Source organism: Lepeophtheirus salmonis, chromosome 5 (assembly GCF_016086655.4).
Source record: "Lepeophtheirus salmonis chromosome 5, UVic_Lsal_1.4, whole genome shotgun sequence".
Lineage (NCBI taxonomy): Eukaryota > Metazoa > Arthropoda > Copepoda > Siphonostomatoida > Caligidae > Lepeophtheirus > Lepeophtheirus salmonis.
Window position 1 is genome coordinate 5,557,842 of NC_052135.2, and position 24,916 is coordinate 5,582,757.

Here is a 24,916-nt window from a genome sequence, read left to right on the forward strand (position 1 = left end):
TATTTTTACTCAATGATGTTTCACTTTAATGTATATAAATAAATGAGATTTATACATCAATTTGGTAATTTTTGGTTAAAAATGATGTTCTTTTGGAACTTATTAATCAAAATATCTAATATGTATTAGTATAAAATGTATTAAATGGTTGTTTTCTGTTCGAAAAATGATGGAATCTTGCTCCAAAATTTCAATACTTACAACAACAAAATCTCACTATTTAATGAATTCGAACCAGAAACAAAATAGGGATATATTTATATAATAAGAAAAACGGAAATATACAAACACGTCAACGATTCGAAAGAAGAATCACTTCTCCGTTCACATAGAACATGATGAATTATTCATACTAGAAAAGACTCATGGAGTGACGAACACGTATAATATTAGGCAAGGACATAATTCCAACATAAAATCATCATTGAATGTATTTTATAGTAAAAAACATAACTTATTTTGATAAAATTTTGAGAAAATTGCCAGTGTAGAAAATTGCCAATTGGCAAATTTCCGTCATTTATTAATATTATCAGAATACCTCAGCCCAAAACTTGTTTTATGCCATGGTAATGCTTTGCGAAGTTGTGGCTGTGGTTTTTAAACTCCTGGATGGTCCTGCCATTACACAAAACAAGTTTTGGGCCGAGGTATTGGGATAGTGTTAATAAATGACGAAAATTTTCCCAATGTCAATTTTCTCTGTTAATTCTCTCCTACATGTAAATATATCAACTGTTACGCAGGTAATACAATTTAAAAGGTTAATGACTTCTGGATAATTAGTACTTGTGGGTGAAAATAAAGAAAAACATTCGCACTCCATTTCACCTCTCCCTCCTTCTCTCCAGAGATAAAAGCAATGTAAGGAATTTATTTTGTCAAATATTTTGTTTATCCATATATTCATTAGATTATCTCTTTATGAGTTCAAAATTCCTTTAGTTCTAAATGAGTTAGAACAAATACGTATGTATATCATGGACAAAATGAAACATTCTAAGATAATATCTCAGACGCATTTTTGATGCGTCAACACAAAATATTATGAATAAACATCACGAAAAGGAGACATCCCTCGAGTGTTGTCGCTAGCCCTTTCTTATCATATAATATAATATACATATTTGCAAGTCTGTTTTGGGTTTTATCACTCATGGGATCCAAAATGGTCAAACAGATCCGTCCGAAATAAAGCAAGTAGACGTATAAAATAACCGAGCAGATTCCTATGATACTTTTTTTTTGTGCTCCCGAGGTCATTAGATTATGTTTTTGACCGAATTCTTTCTGTTTCTTCCATCTTCTGTTCTCCTCCTTTCTCTTTTTACATTTTTCTCTTTTCTTCAACCTTCATTCTTAATTACTATTCTCTTCTATTTATCCCTGCAACACGGGCACCCTACGCTACTATATAAATCAAATAAACCTATTTATATAACTAATTATAGAACGATGTTGATAATTTTTGGACTAAGCCCCCCCCAAGGATGAAAGCTAGTAATACCCCTGCATTCAACATTTATTTTTTACTTCATAAATGTGCAGACTAAAAAAATATTATCCAAATGTATTTTGGGAAATACATTTATGTTATATTGGAACTTATTTGATAAGTTGAAATGCTCAATACTGTTTACAAATGTATTTAAGACATTCATTTGACTAACGAGACTTTCAAATATAATATATTATATTATTATTTTTAATTTGCAACAGGGAATGTTTACGACATTTAATTGTAATTTTCTGTGCCTCTAAGGGATTAATCAGATTTTTTTTAACAACTGCATGCATATGATTTTTTTGTGGCAGATCAAATGAATTATTAACATAAAAAGGAGAATTTTCTATATTTAAGTTGCTATTAGTGTAGGAAAAATATTGTAATTTTACATATTTAAATATATATATAATATATTTTATTAGTACCAATAGTATCAAACATTGCTAGGAGTTATTAGGGGTTGGCGAGCAAACAAACGTTGCTTAAAAATATACAAGATAATTCCCAAAAATTCTCAGTCTTACTCTCCGTTTTTCATGTGTGCCACAAACTTGGTAATACACTTTATACTTATATGTTCTCTCCTCAATATAAAAATAATACCTGTAATTGCAAACATCTTTTAAAAAAAATAGATTGCCAGGAATGATAAAAACTGGCACATTAAAAATACTTAAAATTTACACCCCTAGATATGCATTCCTTTTTTTAATTTTAGTAAGACTCGATCTGAAGTCATAGCTACGCACACTTGTTGCTATATGGTTATTTTTAGATCAAGTAGTAACACTCAAAAATGAGGAATCTGTAAACATTTAGCCGAATTGTGCTTATTAACATAGTTGTATTTAAAAAAAAAAATATAGACTGGCAAGAAAAAGTTTGAAATCTATACTTTTTCGTTATTTTCATCCATATCAATATTTTTTGATACTTGATCAATATATTTTACTTTAACACGATAAAGATTAATATGAAAAAAATAGATCCATTGTATATTATTTGTCTGTTTTGGCCTAGCTTAACAACGACAACGATCCGATACGTTCATGCAAATGAAAGAAGCCTCTCACATCTTATATATAGAGCTATGGCCAGCCCTCTTGATTAGAAACTAATATGACTATTGTGTGAACCGTATTAGGAAGATTCGCCTGGAACATTTTTGCCTTTTACGTATTCGCCTTGTAGATTTTCGGTTTGAGAGATTCTCACCTTGAGACGTTTTTCCCTTGTGATGCTTTTGCATTGAGACGTTTTTGCCTCGTACTGTTTTGCCTTGTGAGGTTTTCGCCTTGATATTTTTTTGTCTTGAATAATAATAGAGGGAATAATATTTCTTCTTGGTTATATAGGTTCTGTGTAGAATTTTTACTGTTGTATTCACAATTCTTCACACCTTAATTATAATACGTTGGTTTCAAAGTATCGGAAAGTAATCACGAAATGCTACTACTACGGTCTGTTGCGAAAAATAATTGGCATTCAAATGCAGTCCATTTCTTCATCAAAATGCCATGAAGATATATTGACTTACATCAAGAGTAAATAGAGTTGAGATGACGACCTCTTACATGAAAGTCTACATGTATTTTTGAATATAATATACCAACATACTGCATTAACTTATCCTTTATTACAATCATACATTTTGCTGTACTCGCTTAGACCCTTTACCTGAGCTTCCCTTCCTGTGCCTCGGGAGTAAATTATACAGCAATCTAGTGTATTTTTTCTTTCTTATGCGTGCTTTGTGATTATATGTGGCAATTAATCATCTTCCTATTACTGTGAGGATTTTGGATCCCAACGAATGGAAGAAAAGTATAGTTTCAAGACTCTTCCGAATTAAATCATCCTTTTTAGTGGTTGATAAATAGATACAAGAGCCCCATTGAGCTGTAGAGTTGTCGAGCTTTGAGGATTTTCTAAGATTAGGAGATCTTCACAGTTTGAGGTTGAAATATCATTAACTAATAAAAAAACTAACTTTGATTATTATTTCAGTCTATTTCAAACTCATAAAAACTCAAAGAGTCCATGCCTAAGATGGTACATAGAACATAGGCGACTATGAAATTTCTAAGGAACATAAGCAAACAGTGTAACTAGTTTGTTAATTTTCCTATTACATAAAGAGAGTCTTCTGCGTAGATTGTTATAACCGGAGATATATCTGATGGGCGAGACTTTATAAATTTGTGATGGACAATATTACCTCACATCAAAGTTTCTTTTCTCAAGAGATACAGAAGAATAAAATCATCAATTTCCATTTTTAAGAGATACAAATAGTTGCTCAGTGAACTATTTTGGATACTCAAACGATCAACACTGTTATTACCTAAAAATTACATAAAATGAGTTTGTGGAAAAGTATACAATATACAATCAGAAATCCCTTTCCATTGTATAATACAATAAATTGTGACATATTTAACCTTTTCTTCTCTAATAAAAGAAAACGTATCGAATCATTTTAGGTTAATCTATCCTTATTAACCATTTCATGAAGTATATAACTTGGACCATGATTGAGAATATTTTATTGGTTCCAGTTTATTTATATTCAACTCTCAATGTATAGGGGAAAGATAGTATAAAAAACAGTTGCCAATTTTATGAGAATTTCCATCTTTTAAATTGTATTTCAAGAGGATCTGTCTAAATAATCATTTGATATATGTATGAAATTCATTTGGTTAGATATGATCACATTAAATCTCCAAAGACATATACCCTGTGTCGATGAAATCCTCCTCTTAGAGAATATCTAGAACAACGACTTTTAAGATTATGTCTGAATGAATTGAAAAGTTGACTAAGAATATCTAGGAGATGTCCTAAAATGAATTATTTCCTTCATTCTAAAATATTATATCGAATATTCGTGAATATTTTGTAATCCTATAGTCTGGAACAGTCGTTAGGAACCTGATTTTTTTTTTGTTGAGCCTATGTCTAGGCCCATATAACAAAAAAGATAATCTTTACTTAATAAATTTTAAAGAAGTGAGGGGAATATCTACACGTGACCCATCATTGTGAATACAACGTTAAAAAATTCAACTAACAAATCTTTATAACGAGGAAGAAAAATTCCTTTTATTATTATCCAAGGCAAAAAAGGCTCTCGGTGAAAACATCGCAAGGCAATATTGTACAAGGCAAACCCGTCTTAAGGCGAAAGTGTCAGAAGGCAACAACCGTACAAGACGAATACGTAAAAGGTTCAAGACCAATTCTCCTAGAACCTGTGGGAACACCTAGACAGAAAAGTTTGGGAAAAGTGTCCCACAAGTAAGTGGAACATTTTGAAGAATGCCTGCAAAGATATCACACCTCCCTATCATGAAAAACTAACAACAAGAATACCATAAGTCTGTTGAGCAGTTATAGCGGCAAGAAGGATTTTTTAATTTAGATAAAAATTGAAACAAAAATATTTTGATTTTTTACAAATAAATGTTTATACTCATATTGAATCTTAATTCTTCTTCATTTGAATGACCTAATTACTGTCTTACCTGATGATAAAGTCATCGATTGTTAGAAGTATAAGGAAATTCCATTTCTTTTTTCCAAAAAATTTCTTGGCAGTGTGTATTCGAAAGTTTACCAATAATATTATGTTAACTGAAAGAGATGTTAACATTATATGACGATCTTGTACAAAAAGAACAATAGCATCAACCGTTTTTCCTTTACTAATATCAAAACTATAATTTTCCCCTACGTTTTGCCCATCATTGCATAAATGTAGATATGGAACTATTTTATCAAATATATATTAATATTACAAAATTTGTTCTTAATATATTTCAAACCTGCTTGAGTGAGGTGTAGAAGAACGGAGAAATCACAACAATGGCATAACAGAAGTATAAATGCCCATTTATCAACCATTTGTCATACTTTATTGAATATAAACCCATTTATTAGATCCAAATATCCATGTCCCATAGGTATTGTAGCATTATAAGTATTGATAATCCTCAAGCAAAAAGTTAACACAGTTATCAAAATATATCCCTGCACTAACACAAATTATTTATTGGATTTTAATATATTTGAATTAATTGTTTAATTTATATGTATCTTTTTATCCTCCATTAGAAGAATGCGAAAACAAGACTCGTACATGAGAGCTATCCAGAATAATGAAGATGATGATATCACTCCACTTCCACGGGTGTCCATTCGGAAACAAGAATCGTATATGCGAGCAATTCATGGCTTAAGTTTTGAGGGTGGTACCGAAAATGAGTCGCCTCAAACGCATGCAAAAGAGTGTGGTTCCACGTTTAGGAAACAGGACTCTTACGTTCGGGCAATTGCTGCATCTGAAGGTGAAGATGCAGCGGATATTATTGGAGCTCGTTCACCCTACTATAAAAAACCCAAATTTTCGTTCTCAAGTAGTAAATCTAGTTCTATGGAGAGTGCTGGTTCACGCTTTAGGTAATTTAATCTCGTTTGATTGGACAATTATATATAGACTGTGTTTGGAAATTCTTATACTAATGTTTACTTTGTTTTCAGATATAATAAATTCACAGATCAAATTGAAGACTTACACAAAAAAGAAATTGAGACCGCCAATGCAGCCGCCATTCGCATTCAATCAAACTATAAAGGATATAAAACCCGAAAGGAAATAGCTGAAATCCGTGCGTTTTATAAGCAAGTATCCGAGTCAGATGACATTAGAGAGCCCTTCTCTGCGAAGAAGCGGCAAGACTCATATCTTCGAGCGATGGGCTGTTTATCACCTGATGAAGAATCAAAATCAGACAACAACAACAAGGGTACATTAAAAAGCTCATGGAAAATTCGGCAAGCATCTTATCAAGAAGCTGTGAGATCCAATTATGAGCTCAACGGAGCAAATAACAATGATATTGTGAATGAAAATTCAGAAAATGCCTTTAGTAACAATATCTTCAATAACAATAACAATAATAATAATAATTCTACGAATATCAATAACAATAATATCAATAGTCGTCCAAGGAGACAAGACTCCTACCTTCAAGCCATAAATACCTGCTATGACAAGATATCCCCTCCTTCACCCCGTCGTCAACCTCCTAGGCTCAAAGGGAATAGACAGGATTCCTATCAAAAAGCTATTATCGGTCCTGAAGATCACGAAGATGAAGAAGAGGTGCTTAGAAGGCGATATCCATTTAAGAGAAGACAGGACTCATATCAAAATGCGATTGAAGATATCTACGATGAGCCACGGATAACAATCGATGAGACAGCTGCTGCTCTGAAAATTCAAAAAGTATTCCGTGGACACAAGACGCGGCAGGCTGTGATAGCGATGAACGCTGCTATCAAAATTCAAAAAACATTTAGGCGGCACAGAAAAATAAAAAATGCGCGGGAAGTTTCCTTGGCCATAATAAAAATACAAAAATCATATCGAAGATTTGCAAAAGGAAAAAGACAGCAACAGGAACTGAATATGACAATTAAATCCGCTATTAGAATTCAAGCCTTATATCGTTCTTATAGAGAACGCAAAAAAGTAAGACAAATAGTTGAGGAAAGGAAAAAAATGGAAGAGTTGGAAAAAAATACTCAGAAAAGTAAGGAGGCCAAAAAGAAAGATGTGGCTACTAAAGGTATTAAAAAGTTAGAGGAGAAAATCCCTGCAAAGTCAGTAGAAGTTAAAGAAGGTGATATGAAGGTAAAGTTGTGTGAAAAAAGGAAAGAAGACTCCATGCCAAAATTGATTTTGCCTCCCAAAAAAAGTGCTAAGGCACGGAGTCAAATAGTAGAAATTGAAAAAAATAGTGCGTTCTTAGCAAGTAACGAAAAAGTTAGGAAACAAATCAGGGAAAATGTGAAATTTTCTGCTGAACTGTCCAAAAAGGTGACATCCTCGTCAAATCAAAAAAAAGAACAAGCCAATACCGAGGAAAAGGCTAAACCTGTAAAAGTTGTAAATGCAAGTCATGATTCAAAACTGTTCCCAAAACAAGAACAACCTAAGTTATTCAAAAAATCATTGGCAATGAAAGATTCGACTAAATTGAAGACCACTAAGCCAGAGGAAAAGAAAGAAGAATGTTTACTTAAGAAAATAGAAAAAGTTGAGAAAAAATCGAATCAAATGAAGAAGAGTACCAATGTTCGAAGGTTAACAGAGAAGAAAATTGAAACACAGCCCTCAAAGGAGAAAAAAACAGAAAAGAAGAAACACAAGAAGCTGACTAAAGAAGATGAATCATTTGCAGATATGGACGCAGAGGAGTTAGCTGAGGCAGCTATGCAAATCCAATCTGTATTCAGAGGAATTAAAGATAAGAAAGATGACTCACATGATTTAGATCCAGTTGAAGTTATAAGAGCTGCCTTGAAGATTCAATCTGTTTATAAAGGGGTAAAGTCAAAAAAACTGAATAATAAACCAACTCCTCTACCCCAGGAATCCATGGATGCTGGGGATGTAGCAGAAGCTGCCTTAAGGATGCAGTCTGTTTATAGAGGATTCAAGGCAAGAAAAGAACTAAAAAAAGAAAATACTCAAATCAAAAAGGACGAAGAACAATATCAACTATCAAGAGCTGCAGTTACAATTCAGACAATTTACCGAGGCTTTAAAGTTAGAAATAAGTTGAAAGAACATAATAAAAAAAAATTGCAAAATATCAAGGCTAAAAAATTTGTTCATGAATTAAATTCCACTAAAAACAAAAATAAACCTTTACCAAAAGAAATAAATGTTCCTGATAAAAATGAGTTGAAAAAAGGCAAAGAAGTTAAAAAAATTATAAACATTGATAGAACAATAACTCCTAGTACAGATGGAGTAAAAACATGTGTCATTGAACCCAAACGAAGAAAGGCAAGTTCATTGGTGGGGAAAAACTCACGCAAAGAAAAGGAAACACTACCCAATTTAAAAGAAAAAGATCTGGCTAATACTGCCGTCAAAATTCAGTCAATTTATAGAGGATTTAAAACATGTCCAAAAAGTAAGAAAGAGGATAAAGATTCTTTACCAGATCTAAATGATAAAGAATTGGCTGAAGCAGCTGTCAAAATACAATCTGTTTTCAAAGGATTCAAGACCCGTAAGAATGTTAAACACGACCAAGACGATAATTTGCCTAATTTGAAAGACAAAGAGCTCGTTCAAGCTACAATAAAGATTCAATCGGTATTTAGAGGTTTCCAAACAAGAAAAGATATCAAAAATAATCACGAATTATTGCCAGATCTTAATGATAAAGAATTAGCAGAGGCTGCAGTAAAAATTCAATCGGTATTTAGAGGTTTCCAAACAAGAAAAGAAATAAAAAACGATGAAGAATCTTTGCCAGATCTTAATGATATTGAATTAGCAGAGGCTGCAGTAAAAATTCAATCGGTATTTAGAGGTTTCCAAACAAGAAAGGAAATAAAAAACGACGAAGAATCTTTGCCAGATCTCAATGACAAAGAATTAGCAGAGGCTGCAGTAAAAATTCAATCGGTATTTAGAGGTTTTCAAACAAGAAAAGAAATAAAAAACGATGAAGAATCTTTGCCAGATCTTAATGATAAGGAATTAGCAGAGGCTGCAGTAAAAATTCAATCGGTATTTAGAGGTTTTCAAACTAGAAAAGAAATAAAAGAAGATGAAGAATCCTTGCCAGATCTTAATAATGAAGAACTAGCAGAGGCTGCAGTAAAGATTCAATCGGTATTTAGAGGTTTCCAAACAAGAAAGGAAATTAAAAACGATGAAGAATCTTTGCCAGATCTTAATGACAAAGAATTAGCCGAGGCGGCAGTAAAGATTCAATCGGTATTTAGAGGTTTCCAAACTCGAAAGGAAATTAAAAACGATGAAGAATCTTTGCCAGATCTTAATGACAAAGAATTAGCCGAGGCGGCAGTAAAGATTCAATCGGTATTTAGAGGTTTCCAAACAAGAAAAGAAATAAGAAATGATGAAGAATCTTTGCCCGATCTTAATGACAAAGAATTAGCCGAGGCTGCAGTAAAGATTCAATCGGTATTTAGAGGTTTCCAAACAAGAAAAGAAATTAAAAACGATGAAGAATCTTTACCAGATCTTAATGATAAAGAATTAGCCGAGGCTGCAGTAAAAATTCAATCGGTATTTAGAGGTTTCCAAACAAGAAAGGAAATTAAAAACGATGAAGATTCTTTACCAGATCTTAATGATAAAGAATTAGCAGAGGCTGCAGTAAAGATTCAATCGGTATTTAGAGGTTTCCAAACAAGAAAGGAAATTAAAAACGATGAAGAATCTTTGCCCGATCTTAATGACAAAGAATTAGCCGAGGCTGCAGTAAAGATTCAATCGGTATTTAGAGGTTTCCAAACAAGAAAGGAAATTAAAAACGATGAAGATTCTTTACCAGATCTTAATGATAAAGAATTAGCAGAGGCTGCAGTAAAGATTCAATCGGTATTTAGAGGTTTCCAAACAAGAAAGGAAATTAAAAACGATGAAGAATCTTTGCCCGATCTTAATGACAAAGAATTAGCCGAGGCTGCAGTAAAGATTCAATCGGTATTTAGAGGTTTCCAAACAAGAAAAGAAATAAAAAACGATGAAGAATCTTTGCCAGATCTTAATGACAAAGAATTAGCCGAGGCTGCAGTAAAGATTCAATCTGTATTTAGAGGCTTCCAAACAAGAAAAGAAATAAAAAACGACGAAGAATCATTGCCAGATCTCAATGACAAAGAATTAGCCGAGGCTGCAGTAAAGATTCAATCGGTATTTAGAGGCTTCCAAACAAGAAAAGAAATAAAAAACGATGAAGAATCTTTGCCAGATCTTAATGACAAAGAATTAGCCGAGGCTGCAGTAAAGATTCAATCAGTATTTAGAGGTTTCCAAACAAGAAAAGAAATAAAAAACGATGAAGAATCTTTGCCAGATCTTAATGATAAGGAATTAGCAGAGGCTGCAGTAAAAATTCAATCGGTATTTAGAGGTTTTCAAACAAGAAAAGAAATAAAAGAAGATGAAGAATCCTTGCCAGATCTTAATGATAAAGAATTAGCAGAGGCTGCAGTAAAAATTCAATCGGTATTTAGAGGATTCCAAACAAGAAAAGAAATAAAAAACGATGAAGAATCTTTGCCAGATCTTAATGACAAAGAATTAGCCGAGGCTGCAGTAAAGATTCAATCGGTATTTAGAGGTTTCCAAACAAGAAAGGAAATTAAAAACGATGAAGAATCTTTACCAGATCTTAATGATAAAGAATTAGCCGAGGCTGCAGTAAAAATTCAATCGGTATTTAGAGGTTTCCAAACAAGAAAGGAAATTAAAAATGATGAAGATTCTTTACCAGATCTTAATGATAAAGAATTAGCAGAGGCTGCAGTAAAGATTCAATCGGTATTTAGAGGTTTCCAAACAAGAAAGGAAATTAAAAACGATGAAGAATCTTTGCCCGATCTTAATGACAAAGAATTAGCCGAGGCTGCAGTAAAGATTCAATCGGTATTTAGAGGTTTCCAAACAAGAAAGGAAATTAAAAACGATGAAGATTCTTTACCAGATCTTAATGATAAAGAATTAAAAGAGGCTGCAGTAAAGATTCAATCGGTATTTAGAGGTTTCCAAACAAGAAAGGAAATTAAAAACGATGAAGATTCTTTACCAGATCTTAATGATAAAGAATTAGCAGAGGCTGCAGTAAAGATTCAATCGGTATTTAGAGGTTTTCAAACAAGAAAAGAAATAAAAAACGATGAAGAATCTTTGCCAGATCTTAATGATAAGGAATTAGCAGAGGCTGCAGTAAAAATTCAATCGGTATTTAGAGGTTTTCAAACTAGAAAAGAAATAAAAGAAGATGAAGAATCCTTGCCAGATCTTAATGATGAAGAACTAGCAGAGGCTGCAGTAAAGATTCAATCGGTATTTAGAGGTTTCCAAACAAGAAAGGAAATTAAAAACGATGAAGAATCTTTGCCCGATCTTAATGACAAAGAATTAGCCGAGGCTGCAGTAAAGATTCAATCGGTATTTAGAGGTTTCCAAACAAGAAAAGAAATAAAAAACGATGAAGAATCTTTGCCAGATCTTAATGACAAAGAATTAGCCGAGGCTGCAGTAAAGATTCAATCAGTATTTAGAGGATTCAAAACGCGTAAGCATGTAAAAAATCAAGATGATCATGATGATGAAGACTATTCACTACCCAACTTGAATGATAAGGGATTAGCTGATGCAGCAATTAAAATTCAATCAGTTTTTAGAGGATTTCAAACAAGAATATCAGCTGCCAAAGAAGATGATGAAGCCTTACCAGATCTTAATGATCAAGGACTGGCTGATGCTGCAGTTAAAATTCAATCTGTTTTTCGCGGTTTCCAAACAAGAAAAGGCATCAAACAGGATGATGATGATTCATTACCAAATTTAAATGACAAAGACCTGGCAGAAGCAGCACTTAAAATTCAGTCTGTTTTCCGGGGGTTTCAAACAAGAAAATTTAACAGGAAAGAAGATGTAGAACCCCTGCCAAACTTAAATGATAAAGGTCTAGCTGATGCAGCAATTAAAATTCAAGCAGTTTTTAGAGGATTTCAAACAAGAAAATCAGCTACCAAAGAAGATGATGAAGCCTTACCAGATCTTAATGATAAAGGACTGGCTGATGCTGCAGTTAAAATTCAATCTGTTTTCCGCGGTTTCCAAACAAGAAAAGTCACCAAACAGGATGATGATGATGCATTACCAAATTTAAATGACAAAGAAGTGGCAGAAACTGCAGTTAAAATTCATTCTGTTTTCAGGGATTCCCCAACAAGAAAAAACATCACAAAGGATGACGTTGAATCGTTACCAGATTTAAAGGACAAAGAACTGGCAGAAGCAGCAGTTAAAATTCAGTCTGTTTTCCGCGGGTTTCAAACAAGAAAATCTTCCAAGAAAGAAGACGAAGAACCTTTGCCAGATTTAAATGACAAAGAACTTGCAGAAGCTGCAGTTAAAATTCAGTCTGTTTTCAGAGGTTTCCAAACAAGAAAAGACATCACAAAGGAGGATGTTGAATCGTTACCAGATTTAAATGACAAAGAACTGGCAGAAGCAGCAGTTAAAATTCAGTCTGTTTTCCGCGGGTTTCAAACTAGAAAATCTGCGGCAAAAGAAGATGAAGAGCCCCTACCGAACTTAAATGACAAAGGGCTAGCTGATGCTGCAGTTAAGATACAATCAGTGTTTAGAGGGTTCAAATCAAGAAAAAGAGTGAATAATATTAATGATCATTCTTTGCCTGATTTAAATGATAAAAATCTTTCTGAAGCAGCTATCATGATTCAATCTGTTTTTCACGGTTTTCATGCAAGAAAAGACCTTAATCCGGCTGACGAATCATTACCTGATCTTAGTGATAAGGATTTGGCAGAATCTGCAATAAGGATTCAATCAGTTTTTCGTGGATTTCAAACTAGAAAGTATATTACAAATAATGAGCTCCCAAACTTAGATGATAAAAAACTTGCAATGGCAGCCCTAAAAATACAATCAGTTTTCAGAGGATTTAGAATGCGTAAAAAGATTGATGATAAAAAGACTGCAGCACTTGTAGGCTCTGCTATAAGAATCCAAACAGTGTTTCGTGGGTATAAAGCCAGGAAAAAAATTAGGAACGACTTACTGCTTGTTCGATCGGCAATTAAGATTCAATCACACTACAAGGGTTATAAGGTCCGTAAAGCATTGATAAATGAAAATAAAAAAAGAATGAGAGCAGCTATTTTGATACAATCATGTATTAGAGCTTATAAAGTCCGTAAAGCCTTGAAAGAAGATAATCAGAGGAGAATACGAGCAGTTATTTTGATTCAATCATGTATCAGGGGATATAAGTCACGAAAACGGTTGAAAGAAATTAAAAAGACGACTTCAGCTGCTTTAATGATTCAATCTTGCTTTAAACGATTTAAGAAAAGAAAACTTGCATTGATAGAAAAACAAAAAGAAGAAAATGCAGCCATTCAAATTCAAAAGGTATACAAAGGGTTTAAAACAAGGAAAGATAAAAAAGAAATGGAAACTTTGATGTTCGCCGTCATCAAAATACAATCGAGTTACAGGTATTATTTTCTATGTTTATAAGATTGTATGTTATCTTAATACTTGATAAAATATCTAAAATATATGATTATTTTCTATTTAATATATTACAGGAGCTATAAACGTCGAAAAGAACTAGAGAAAGATCAAAAAGCTGCTCTTCAAATTCAAAGAGTATATCGTTGTTTTAGAACAAAAGAATCAACTGAGGATATTACCCGTTCAGCCATCCTTATTCAGGGTGCATTCAGGAGATTCAAGGCAAGAAAAAAAGCCCGTCTTGAACGAGAACAAATTTTGAAGGAAATAAGAATAGTTTCTAAGACCAAAGAAGTGGAAGTCGAACAAAGAGATAAGATAGATGTTTCGTCAAGGCGAATGACACTAAAGGAAACTTCAAGTTTTGACGAAAGGTTTAATTTATCTGAATCCAAGCTCCCCCAACGTCGCCGAAGTGCAGCACCTGGATATTCTCTTCCAATTGTTGATGAACGAGAAACCGTGAAAAAATCAAGAGCCCAAATAATTGCTCTACAGAATAAAGAATTATTCAATATTGTAGCTCCAATCGAGGAAAATCCATCACAAGAATTATTCAGACATCCTGGTGATGTAGTTGCTGCTGCAATAACACTTCAAAGATTTTTTAGACATATTAAAGAAAGAAAAGAGTTATATGGAAGCACCAGGAGGAATACGCGTCACCGGCAAAGACATGCCATTCGTAAGAAAAGACATTCAGGAACCTCATCTAGTTCCGAAGAAGGAGTTCAACATCACGAATCTGAATCTGAATCATCCGTCACTGAATCAAAAAGTGCGTTAATTCATAAGAAACCATCCTCTTTGTCCTCCTCTTCCTCTGAAGAAGCAATTAAAAAAGGGATTTATTCCTCATCTGAATCCTCTTCATATTACGCAAAAAAAGAAATGAGTCACAAATCCTCTTCAGATACAGAGGAAGAGCTTCCAGATTTAGAAGACTCAGATGTTGAAAAATCTGCTATAAAAATTCAGGCTGTTTTTAAAGGGTTTAAAACGAGAAAAGCTATTCATAAGGATAAGAAGGAAATGGAAAATGCTGCCATAAAAATCCAATGCGCTTATAAGGGTCATAAGGCCAGAGAGAATCTTCAAAAAGAAAAAGCGGAAATGGTTGATGCTGCTATTGCTATTCAATCCGTATATAAAGGTTTTAAAGCAAGAAAAGTGTTAGAAGAATCAATCAAAGAAAAGGAAAGGGTTGTTCAATGTAAAGATGCAAAGAAGCCATCTATTGTAATTACAGATAGGTCTATCGAAAAAAATGACGCCATAGACGAGAAACAAATCCGCTCTGCTCTGAAAAAAGGTGGAATACCAGCAAAAGATATAATTATAAAAGGAGAATATAAAGAACCAGTTACTCCAGCCTCATCAATAGACTTTGACCATATGCCCCCAGTAACATCCTCTGGTAAAAACTATCCCCCTCCTTCACCACCAAGTAACGGACGAAAACTATCATTTGGAACAAGTAATCAAAGATTTAAAATGGAACAAGTTAAGAGAGATTTTGGTGTGGTTGGAACCCTTAGAAATGTGGGCAAAAGCCCACTTCCTGCTAGGTCTTCAAAATTAAAGGAAGTATCCATCCCAACAGTGCCCACTTCGAACACCTCAAATCTACCTCAGCAACAAGTAAAACCAAAAGATTATGAGTCTGAGGCTTCTGCTGAAGCTAACACTCTACCACAACAACCCATGACATTCCAAGGAATTATGAGACAAGCATCCATAACAAACTTTTTTAAAAAAGGATCTCCTACAACACCAGATTCTCCGGATGTAGAGGGAAAGAAAAAATCTATTTCTAATGTTCTTAAAGAAATGAACGTCATTCCTGCCAAAATAAATGAGGAAGTTTCATCAAAACAGACTTCTAGTTCTAATAACAGTAGCAAAAAACAAAATTTCTTTTCATTTTTCAAACGATCTGACAAAAATAAAAAAGAAGCTACTCCGGAACAAGCCTTTTCTCATCCAACTTCAAATGTTGAATTTAAGTTTTCTGAAAGTGTAAAAAACCAAAAACCAAGGGAGGAGGCTAAACCTACAAATATCCAAGAATCAAATAATATATCAGCACATGAAAAGAAAGCTCCATTTCCTAACAAAACAGAAGATCAGGATGCAAATAATCTTAAAGAGGATTTGATTCACAACGTTTTGACTGCAGTCGAGAAAAATTGGCTAAGTCAAGCCCCTCAACCGACATTAGATAAAGTAGCATCACTGATGGATAAACAAGCATCTGCAATGAAACAAGAGTCCGAGTCAGACTCCGAAGAATCATCAAGGACACTTGCTCAAACTTCAACAGGAAGAAAAGAAGATGATGAAGAAGAAGTCGGCTTATTTCGCCAAGAATCTGGTTCTGAAGATCTTCCATATTTAGAGACAACTCTTCCTCAGGAAAAGTCGGGTGTCATTACAATTACTCCAGCAGCTAAGCGACCACAAGAATGTATGTTAGCAAGTATCTCAAGACCGCGTAGTTCAAGCAGTCCTAGATTTGGCAGTAACATGAGATCAATTTCAATTGCTGTTCCAACTCCCCCAGTTGTTCCAGATTCACGAGGCGTTGATGAGTCTACTATGATTAAAGTAAAACTCCCTGGTGATCCCAATAGAGCTGGTCGATTTGCTAGAACCCGTCAACGATCAGTAGATACTTATATTTCTTCAACTCTTCCTCGAAGGACTAATTGGGTGAACTGTGAGGACATTCCAGACAAATTACGAACAGTTCGTCATTATGCATCAAGGGAAGACATAGAGATGCCTCGGATAATACCTAGAGAAGAGTGTGATTGTGACTGCCATGGTGATACACATTCATTATCTTGTAGCAGTAATAGTAGTTATTCAACCGTCAAACCCATAAAAAAAACTACCTCTTTCTCTTCAAGAGATCAAGGCTTAGCCACAGTCAGACCTTCCTCTACAAGAAGTTTGCCTCGGCCTCCCAAAAGGGAACCCCCTCCACCCCCTCCAAAACGAAAGACTCAAGGACCTCCGCAATCATCTAAAAAGAAGTAATAGATGTTATCATTTTGGTATTGTTATCGTTATTCATCTACCACCAAAAAATACCTAGAATTTGACGTCATCCATGAAAAGCCAATTTTGTCCAAAGTTACAATTGTGCCAGATATTGCATTTCAACGAATTTAGTATTATCTTATTTATACAAGGTTATGCATAATCTTAGCCAAATTTTATTGTTGTTGCATTTACACATTTTCTAATTATTATCTCTATTCTCAATTGGTAATTTTATACTCTTCTTCACAATTATTCAATATCTTCAAAGTTGCATTTAATCTTAAAAAGCAAAGGCTAAATAAGGGGTTGTTCAATAATGAAACAATGGAGCACATTGTTTAAATAAACAATATCCCCTTGTTTCCTCCTAGTTTTGGCTTTAAAAAAGTTAGCATTAAAAAAAAAAAGTTGAGTGATTCAATCTTTTTACTTTCTTGTTCAAGTGTGTTTACAAATAAAACCACTGTTTTCAATGGATAGCCTCATACACATTAAAACAAATTAAGAAATGTTTATTGAATTATTTAAGGTACTTTTAATAATTAAGAGAACAGTGTTCTTTTTGGCTTTTTAACTTATCAAGTGCATGATCGTTTCATTCTTCTACTTCTTTGTTTTCCTACAAGTTTTAATTACCAATAGTAAAAGAATAATTATTCAATGCAATTTCTGATAACCAATATTTAAAAAAAAACCTGTTAAAAATAAGTATTTATTTCAACTTTACAGCCAATCATTTTTCAACCTTAATTGAAAAGGGTGCATAAATATTTTAAAAATTTCTCTGCCTTTCTTCTTTGTGTTTTTATAAACACAGTATAATAAGTAAAGCTGAGATTTTTTTTTCTCAATTCATTTTTTAATATGTACATTACATTGAATCATTGTGGTTCTTATATTTTTTTTCACTTTGCACAAAAACCTTTCCCTGTTAGGGACAATAAAAAACTGACTGTGGTAATGTTTTTCCTTTTCTCCCCAACAACTGTCACTTCTTCAACAAGGGTAAAATAAAATAAAGCTATTTTTTAAATGGGAATTTTGGGTTGAAATTATCCTCTTTTAATATATATTATTTTAGTAGTACAAAATTGTTCTTAATAAATTCTCCATTATGCATTGATTCTTTTTGAAAATTAAACGAAGTAATAAGCTGTTTTATCCTTAAATTCAATAAGGACAGGAATACAATTTCTTGTTGATCCCTTGTTGTATTTAAGTTTATGTAATGGCCATTTTAATATTTGTGTGAATAAGTTTTGGCTATCACATACAAATACAAATGTATAGATACACTTTTTTTATAATATTGCTATTTAATAGAATAATACAGTATCGAATTAAATGCTATATAGGACATTAATATTATGAAATGTATTTATGTAATTCCTTTTAAATTTTTTGGATAAATTATATGACAATGATAGTCTGTGATGACTACAGAGATAAATATCAGTTGGTATGATTGACTTATTTGGTTAACTACCATTAAAGGTAACGACGTGTTAACTCACGTGGGCCAATGGTTTCATTAAACACCCAAGTATTCAAGCATGTTTAAACATTAACTTTCTCTATTAGTACTTTTTTTTTGCTAATGACGCTCACGAGAATTTAAATAATTTTTTTTATTCTTCTTTAAATATGAAGCACTTTAAGTTTTACTCATAGGATTTAATGAAATTTATTTAAAATAGTGCGTCTCAACTCATTAGGATAAGTAGTGCTTTTTGTTTAGAAGTACTAATTTTCTTATTGTAATACATTTCATATTAGTGTAGTCATGGAGCATTCATTATATACATGGATACTACTTTACCAAAAATACATAGGTTGACATAAGGAATTATCTTTAGTATATCTACGTGGCGTTTGATTGGATAAAAGATTATAGGTAGATATTTATTATCCAATCCAACGCCACGTAGATATACTAAACATGATTGTTTATGTCAGCTTATGTATTTTCTGAAAAGAAGTGAGTGTCTCCATGTGTCCTTGGTATAGTCAACTAATATTTGTACAACATTTTAGATACATAAATTATTATTTTATTTAAAAAAAAAATCATTTCAATGGAAGAAAGTGTTGAAATGTGTAAATTATTTTCGGGACTCGGCCCTTATGGGTGAAATGATAAAAAACAATATGCATTATCTTTTCTAAATAAAAAAAGATATTTAACAATTAATTTGTGCCTATAAAACCATATTTAGAGGCCATTTTGATCCCAAAATTCCATTTAAAGTAAAATGGCTTGTGCCACGCCAAAATTGAATGAGGGGTATCAAACAATGTCAAAGTCAGTTTTTTTATTGTTACCAGTAGAAAAGGCCTTTTTGAAGGAGAAAAAATATTAATCCAAAAACGGCAGAGCCTAATGTACATGGATAAACTAAATATTTAAGTTTTAGTTTGGCATTTTTCTCTCTCCATAGCTTTAATGGCTAGGTAACTCTTGTTTGTTTTTATTATTATTTAAAAGAAAGCATATTTACTATGACATGAGATCATAACTTTACAGTTTTAATTTCCTTTTAAATAATGATGATACTTCCTTCAGTACAATATAATTTGTTATTTAATACTGTTATCCCTATCATGATATATAATTATTAATTTTCCTTCAGAGTATATCTATTTAACTTTGCCTATATTTCATTAAAATTTTGTCTTAAATAAATATTATATATTGTTTTCATTTTTTTAAATATATGAACTTATGTATGTTTGAAAATGCATACTCTACTTCCATTTATAAACCAATTTACCAACCTAATCTTTTAACTCGGCCCATTTACAACATCATCATCAATCATGTTAATACTTTTTCCCATTGTAGACATTGAAATATAAATAAAAACCTTATAAATTTACATCTAAAGTATCAAGAATTTATGTCAATTTTATTCATCTACATATAATAAAATTATTCATTCCGATTTTCAACTATTTAACAAATTCTTTTTGAAAAAAATAAAGACTCTCAATCTAGCGCTACGAATGTATTTGTACTTTATTAGCATAAAGAGGGGTTCATCTAAGTGTTCGCCAGCCTAGGTAAAAAAAGTAAAATACTGTTCTAAACGGATTTTATTAAAATTTTCACAAAAATCAAGATTTTAACATAAATATGATGTATAATTAATAAAACCGCCATTAGATCTTACAAGAAGTTAACAACGTCCCTGTGAAATCCCTACTGCCTTCTTGACTGTCCGATTTGGTAAAGACTCTTTATCATAAATCTGTTAGTTTTCTGGTGTTGTAGGAACCTTAATTGAAACCCCACTTAATATTTCTCCAGACAAATAGTATAAAGGGCACAATACTGGAGAGTTAAGAGGCGAAGAACTTGACGGGGTGTACATCACTATCTCAAGAAAATGAGTGTACTTTTGCTGGTGTAACAGTTTGCTTGTCTTGCGGCCAGATCAAATCCCGGTATGTCATGATGCTGCGTATCCAGGGAAGTACTGTGGTGTAGAGAAAACTGATGTAGACCTTGGTTGACTCTTAGGCCTTGCTTGAAAATGAAGGCCGGCATAACGTAACCCTCTTTGCCAAATACCATAACTTATTCTGGGTACTTGGCTTTCATGATCCTGGGGATGTTATAAGGACATTTTGCCAAGCATCTATTGTTCCTCGATTTATGATTCTAAGCTTGACATAAATTTTTCTCATCTGAGAAGAACCAGACAAGATCTTTCTCGGAAGCCATAAGTTTAGCTTGATCAAAGCCTTGGCTCGGCTGTTTTTTTTCTTCCCTTTTTGATTCCTTATTAAGAGCATCAAAAGAAAATTTCCCCCCGGTTATTTATGCTTGTATAACAACATACTATTATCATGAAGGATACAAACCATTGCTAATTATAATGTTACACCCAATGCAACTACCCCCGTTGTTGTGAACATTTAAGCCGTTGTTTTTGCCTTTTTATGAGCTTTCTGAACACCATTTCTTGGAGCTCATGAACCATAGCTAATCCTTAAGTGACAAAAAAGTAATATTTATTGACTATGTAATATTGGAAACCCTAATGATCATACCCAAGTCTTTAAGTGAAGAAAACTAGTGTCAGACAAACTAGTTGTGAACCATCCAAAGCTACTACCCTCGTTGTTGTGACCATTTAAGCAGTTGTTTTTGCTATTTAATGAGTTGTGTATCATAATTCTTGATATGTTTAGCTAAAATAGAAACATATTTTAGGGTTAGATTTAAAAAATATTGAATACTTACTGTTAGGCAGTACAAAATTCAGAGTTCCATTTCGAAATTAGTAAATATTTTATACTTTTTACTGATAACTTGATCGTCATATGGTGTGGATGACTCAAAACATTTTTATATGTATTTCTATAAATGACATCAGTACCAACATCCTCCATTAATTTAATGATGGTTCCTCGAGAATGGACGTGTTTACCCGTGTATTTCTCCATAATTTTTTTGAACGTAGGATGATTAGCAATGGATAAGGGTATATTACATGTAATAAGCATCTTTGTGAGATCAGAGTTAAAGTCTGATTTGATGTATTCATCATTAACTTGATTTTTTAGATGAATATCCATGCTCTTGATATGAGATGAGGATAATGAGTGGCGTGTAATTCTAGACAGGGGACTATAGGCACATTTATATCGACATATTCGACAAGCCATCTATTTCTCGTCCGGTACATATTTTCCAGATTCCTGGGCCTCCATTTTCATAAATCTAGACAGAAGGCGACGTTATTTTAGGCATTTTATTCAGTTCTCTATTTACTATCAGTATCTAATATTATATTAATATTGAATAATAAAGGCAGGAATGATTACGTTCTTGATAGAAGAAGATGTATATTATTTAATCAATGATGTCATGCGTATTTATTCTTTTCTCCTCGCAGGCTTTTCTATTCTTACCAAAATTATCAACCTTACTCATAGCACAAACTCGTTTTAGTGCTCTGTTGTTACGAAGGGAGTTTGTCAACCAAGATTTCCAAGATATATGAACCTGTCTACCCTCCTTTCGATGAAGCAAGTTATCATTTCTCCTTAGCAGAGAAACGCCCCCAAAATATGATTTTTCCATCCCCATGGGTGACGATGGTGTTCTCGGAGTTATACTCAGCATTTTCCTTTCTCCAAACACTTTTTTTGTTCTTTACTGTTAAAATAATCATACCATTAAAATTATAAACCGTGATTTTCTTTGTCAGTAGGCAAACTTACAAAATAGGCAAAGGATAAGAAACTTATTTTATCACCTACATACATGGATACTACGAAATTTGGGAACATAAAAATACTTTTTAAATATTAATAATAAAAACAATTTTCCTTTTATTATAAAGAAACTCTTTTACGACTAATATTACTCGTTTGTAGGATTGAGTATCGTCCTAAAAATATTGTTTTAAAGCAAATCAGTCAGTAAATTAAATAAAAAATAATATGCCAACATAAGAAACATTTCTGGTCCTCTTACCTAATTAGGTGTTGTTTTGAAAATGATGAAATGATTACATTAATTTTTTTTTTTCCTATATATCTATTATTTTCCAAAAATTATTCCATCAATCATTCAATAGAATGCACATTATCAAATTGTCAAAGTTCAAATAAATATTTAAACCCACAATTGCTATACTTTTTTGCCAACTGTTAGATATATAATTGCACTTAATTTTCACGTCAGAATTATTTCATCATATTTTGAAATTAAAAATAAGATTTTTGCACTTTAATTTATCTCCTTGTATTCACTCAGGGTTGTCGACAGCAATCTATGTCCAATGGCAAATCAATTTTGTAAAGGAAGGAGTAAATAATTTAACATAATGTGAACATAATTCTGGTCTCAGTTAAGTGGCGAGAAGGTTGGTGCAAGCAATGTATTGTGTATATCCTACAGTATTGAATCGGTTCTAGAACTAATTCTATTATAAGTCTTATCCCCCACCCTCCCTTTCAGTTGAATTGTTATCGAAACGATTTTTTAACGATTCAACGGTTTTACAGGCCGATTAGACCATTGGTTCCCAGCCTGTGGATCCAGGGGTGTCTGCGAGTTTATATATATATATTTGTGTGTCTGTGTGTGTTTTTTTTTTTTTTTGGGGGGTTATTTTTATAGATTTACTTTTATAGTTGAAACAGGGATAGGCCACGATCAAACTAAAAAATATATATATTAACCACAAGGCAGTGTGACAGGTGTTACATCAACTTATGTTGGCCCCGTTGCATTCTCAAGTTATAAATTATTACTTATTAAACTATTATAAATCCTAAGATTCCTAGCTTTAGCTAAATATTAATATTTCATATTTGGAAATTTTAATATTGCGATATTTTTATCTTGTAAATTAGTGAGTATTAAAATTCATAAATATGCGATTGTCTTTTGTTGCCCCTGGGTTCACTAAGGAAGGATTATTGGGATTCCCCGCTGATGAAAGTGAAAGTTTTAAATGGTGGACTGTTCTGAGACGTGAAGACGTTAAAGCTTCACTTTGGAGGTTATCGCCATATTCTGTCTTATGTGAATAACACTTGAAGGCGGAATATTTTCGCAAGTGGCAAGGCAAACTTTAGCTTCTGAGGGAGGAAAATCATATTGCCATTTGAAACAATATAAAGTCCCATCCCTTTATCCTTGGTCAAAAGCAAGTAAAAATCAATTTGAGGAAAATCGTCGTTTGACCAATATTAAAAATGGGACAAGTCATAGGTCTTTCAATCTTCCTAAGATATTTTAATTTATAACCTTATGCTTTCTTTTATAGAATGACACCATAATTAGCGATGACAACATCATGACTATGACTCCAGATCAATACTTGCATGCTTTAGTTGAGAAGATACAGACTGAGAACATTAATGAGGGTATTTTAAGTCCAATACACGATAAAAATAACCAATCAGATCCATTGATCACAAAGGATCAATATGATCAAAATACCAGTACCAAAGAAGAATTCCTTCAAATCATGTTCTCGATCAAAACTTTGTTAGTAATTAAAAATATTTTAAGAACTGTTTAATCCTCATCACCATTTTCCTAATGCAATTCATCTTCCTAAATTTTGAAACTATATGCATAGTGGGAAATCACTATTTTTACAAATATTGACTAATATTATAACATTAAAACAAGAGATCAAATAAAGTTAAATCAAATAATTTGAAATTAGCCATAACTATGTAATAGATTCTAAAATAAATAAATAAATTGAAACTCATTTCGAATACAAAAATGGATTTAAATGTACATCTGGATATCATCATGTATATATTAGATATTAACATTAAAAATAAAAATTCAAATTGATGAGTCTTATTCAAAAATTCTAGAAAATTTACAACATAATTATTTATTTTCATTGCATAAGAAATAAGATGGCTCCAATAAAAATAGTATTTAAATTTCTAAAATTGTAATGAAATAAATTATTTATAGATGTTGACTGTTATTGTTGTCTTTATTTAGGAGCTACAAAGTAATCATACTCTATCAACTCTATTAATTTTGTTTCCTTGGTGTCACTCCAACTTGGTAAATGTTATGAGGGAGTCACAGTTCCAGGAAGGTTGGGAACATCTTGATTAAACGGTCTTTTCGTACTATGGGACTAGGTATATTTTTATTTTCTTCACTTCTAGTAGGATTGATGAATATAAAACGAAGAAAATACTATAAATAATAGCTGGAATGTATAAATTTCCAGCATTATATGTTCTAGCCACGCACTTTAAAAATTTAAACTTCAGGTATCTTGTTTCTTTGTAATAGGTGATGCAGAACAGTTGAAATAATGTGGTTTGGAACTACGTCATTCCAGCTAAATTTTATTTGGACCAGACTCATAGGACTGGAGCCTTTTTAGACTGACCTTACACTAATCAAATACAAAAATATATATCATTTAAAATCCGTTTATTAATAATACTTTTAATTTGTAAATGCATCTTAGAAACAATGAAATTCCTTAAAATAATACATTTCTGGATTATTTTATTAGTCATGAATAACAATATTTAATTAATTAAAATAGATATTAAATACTAATAAAATTCATTCCCAAGCAGGAAAAGATTTTCCAAAGCATTATAAACTTGACAATCTACCAATTTAACTATATCTTAGAGCACTCAAAGAAGATTGGAAACCTGCCAAAAAATCAAATACCCAATACGTATTTGAGATCTACGTTGTTCACAAAGAACCCAACATAATTTGCCTTCATTGTTGC

The 24,916-nt window shown here is 32.4% G+C and overlaps 1 protein-coding gene across 4 annotated transcripts in view; it reads left to right on the forward strand.

The window, feature by feature from the left end:
• Positions 1 to 19,661, forward strand: part of LOC121119089 (uncharacterized) — an 86,689-nt gene extending 67,028 nt beyond the window's left edge. For 3 of the 4 annotated variants that reach the window (XM_040713707.2, XM_071888136.1, XM_071888134.1), the window contains 3 exons: positions 5,624 to 5,968; positions 6,050 to 13,597; positions 13,691 to 19,661. In XM_040713707.2, the coding sequence (XP_040569641.1) occupies positions 5,624 to 5,968; positions 6,050 to 13,597; positions 13,691 to 16,658 (10,861 nt within the window). In that variant the 3' untranslated portion in view covers positions 16,659 to 19,661. The remainder of the gene's footprint in view (positions 1 to 5,623; positions 5,969 to 6,049; positions 13,598 to 13,690) is intronic. The other variant, XM_071888135.1, reaches the window with a different exon arrangement.
• The last annotated feature ends 5,255 nt before the right edge of the window (positions 19,662 to 24,916 follow it).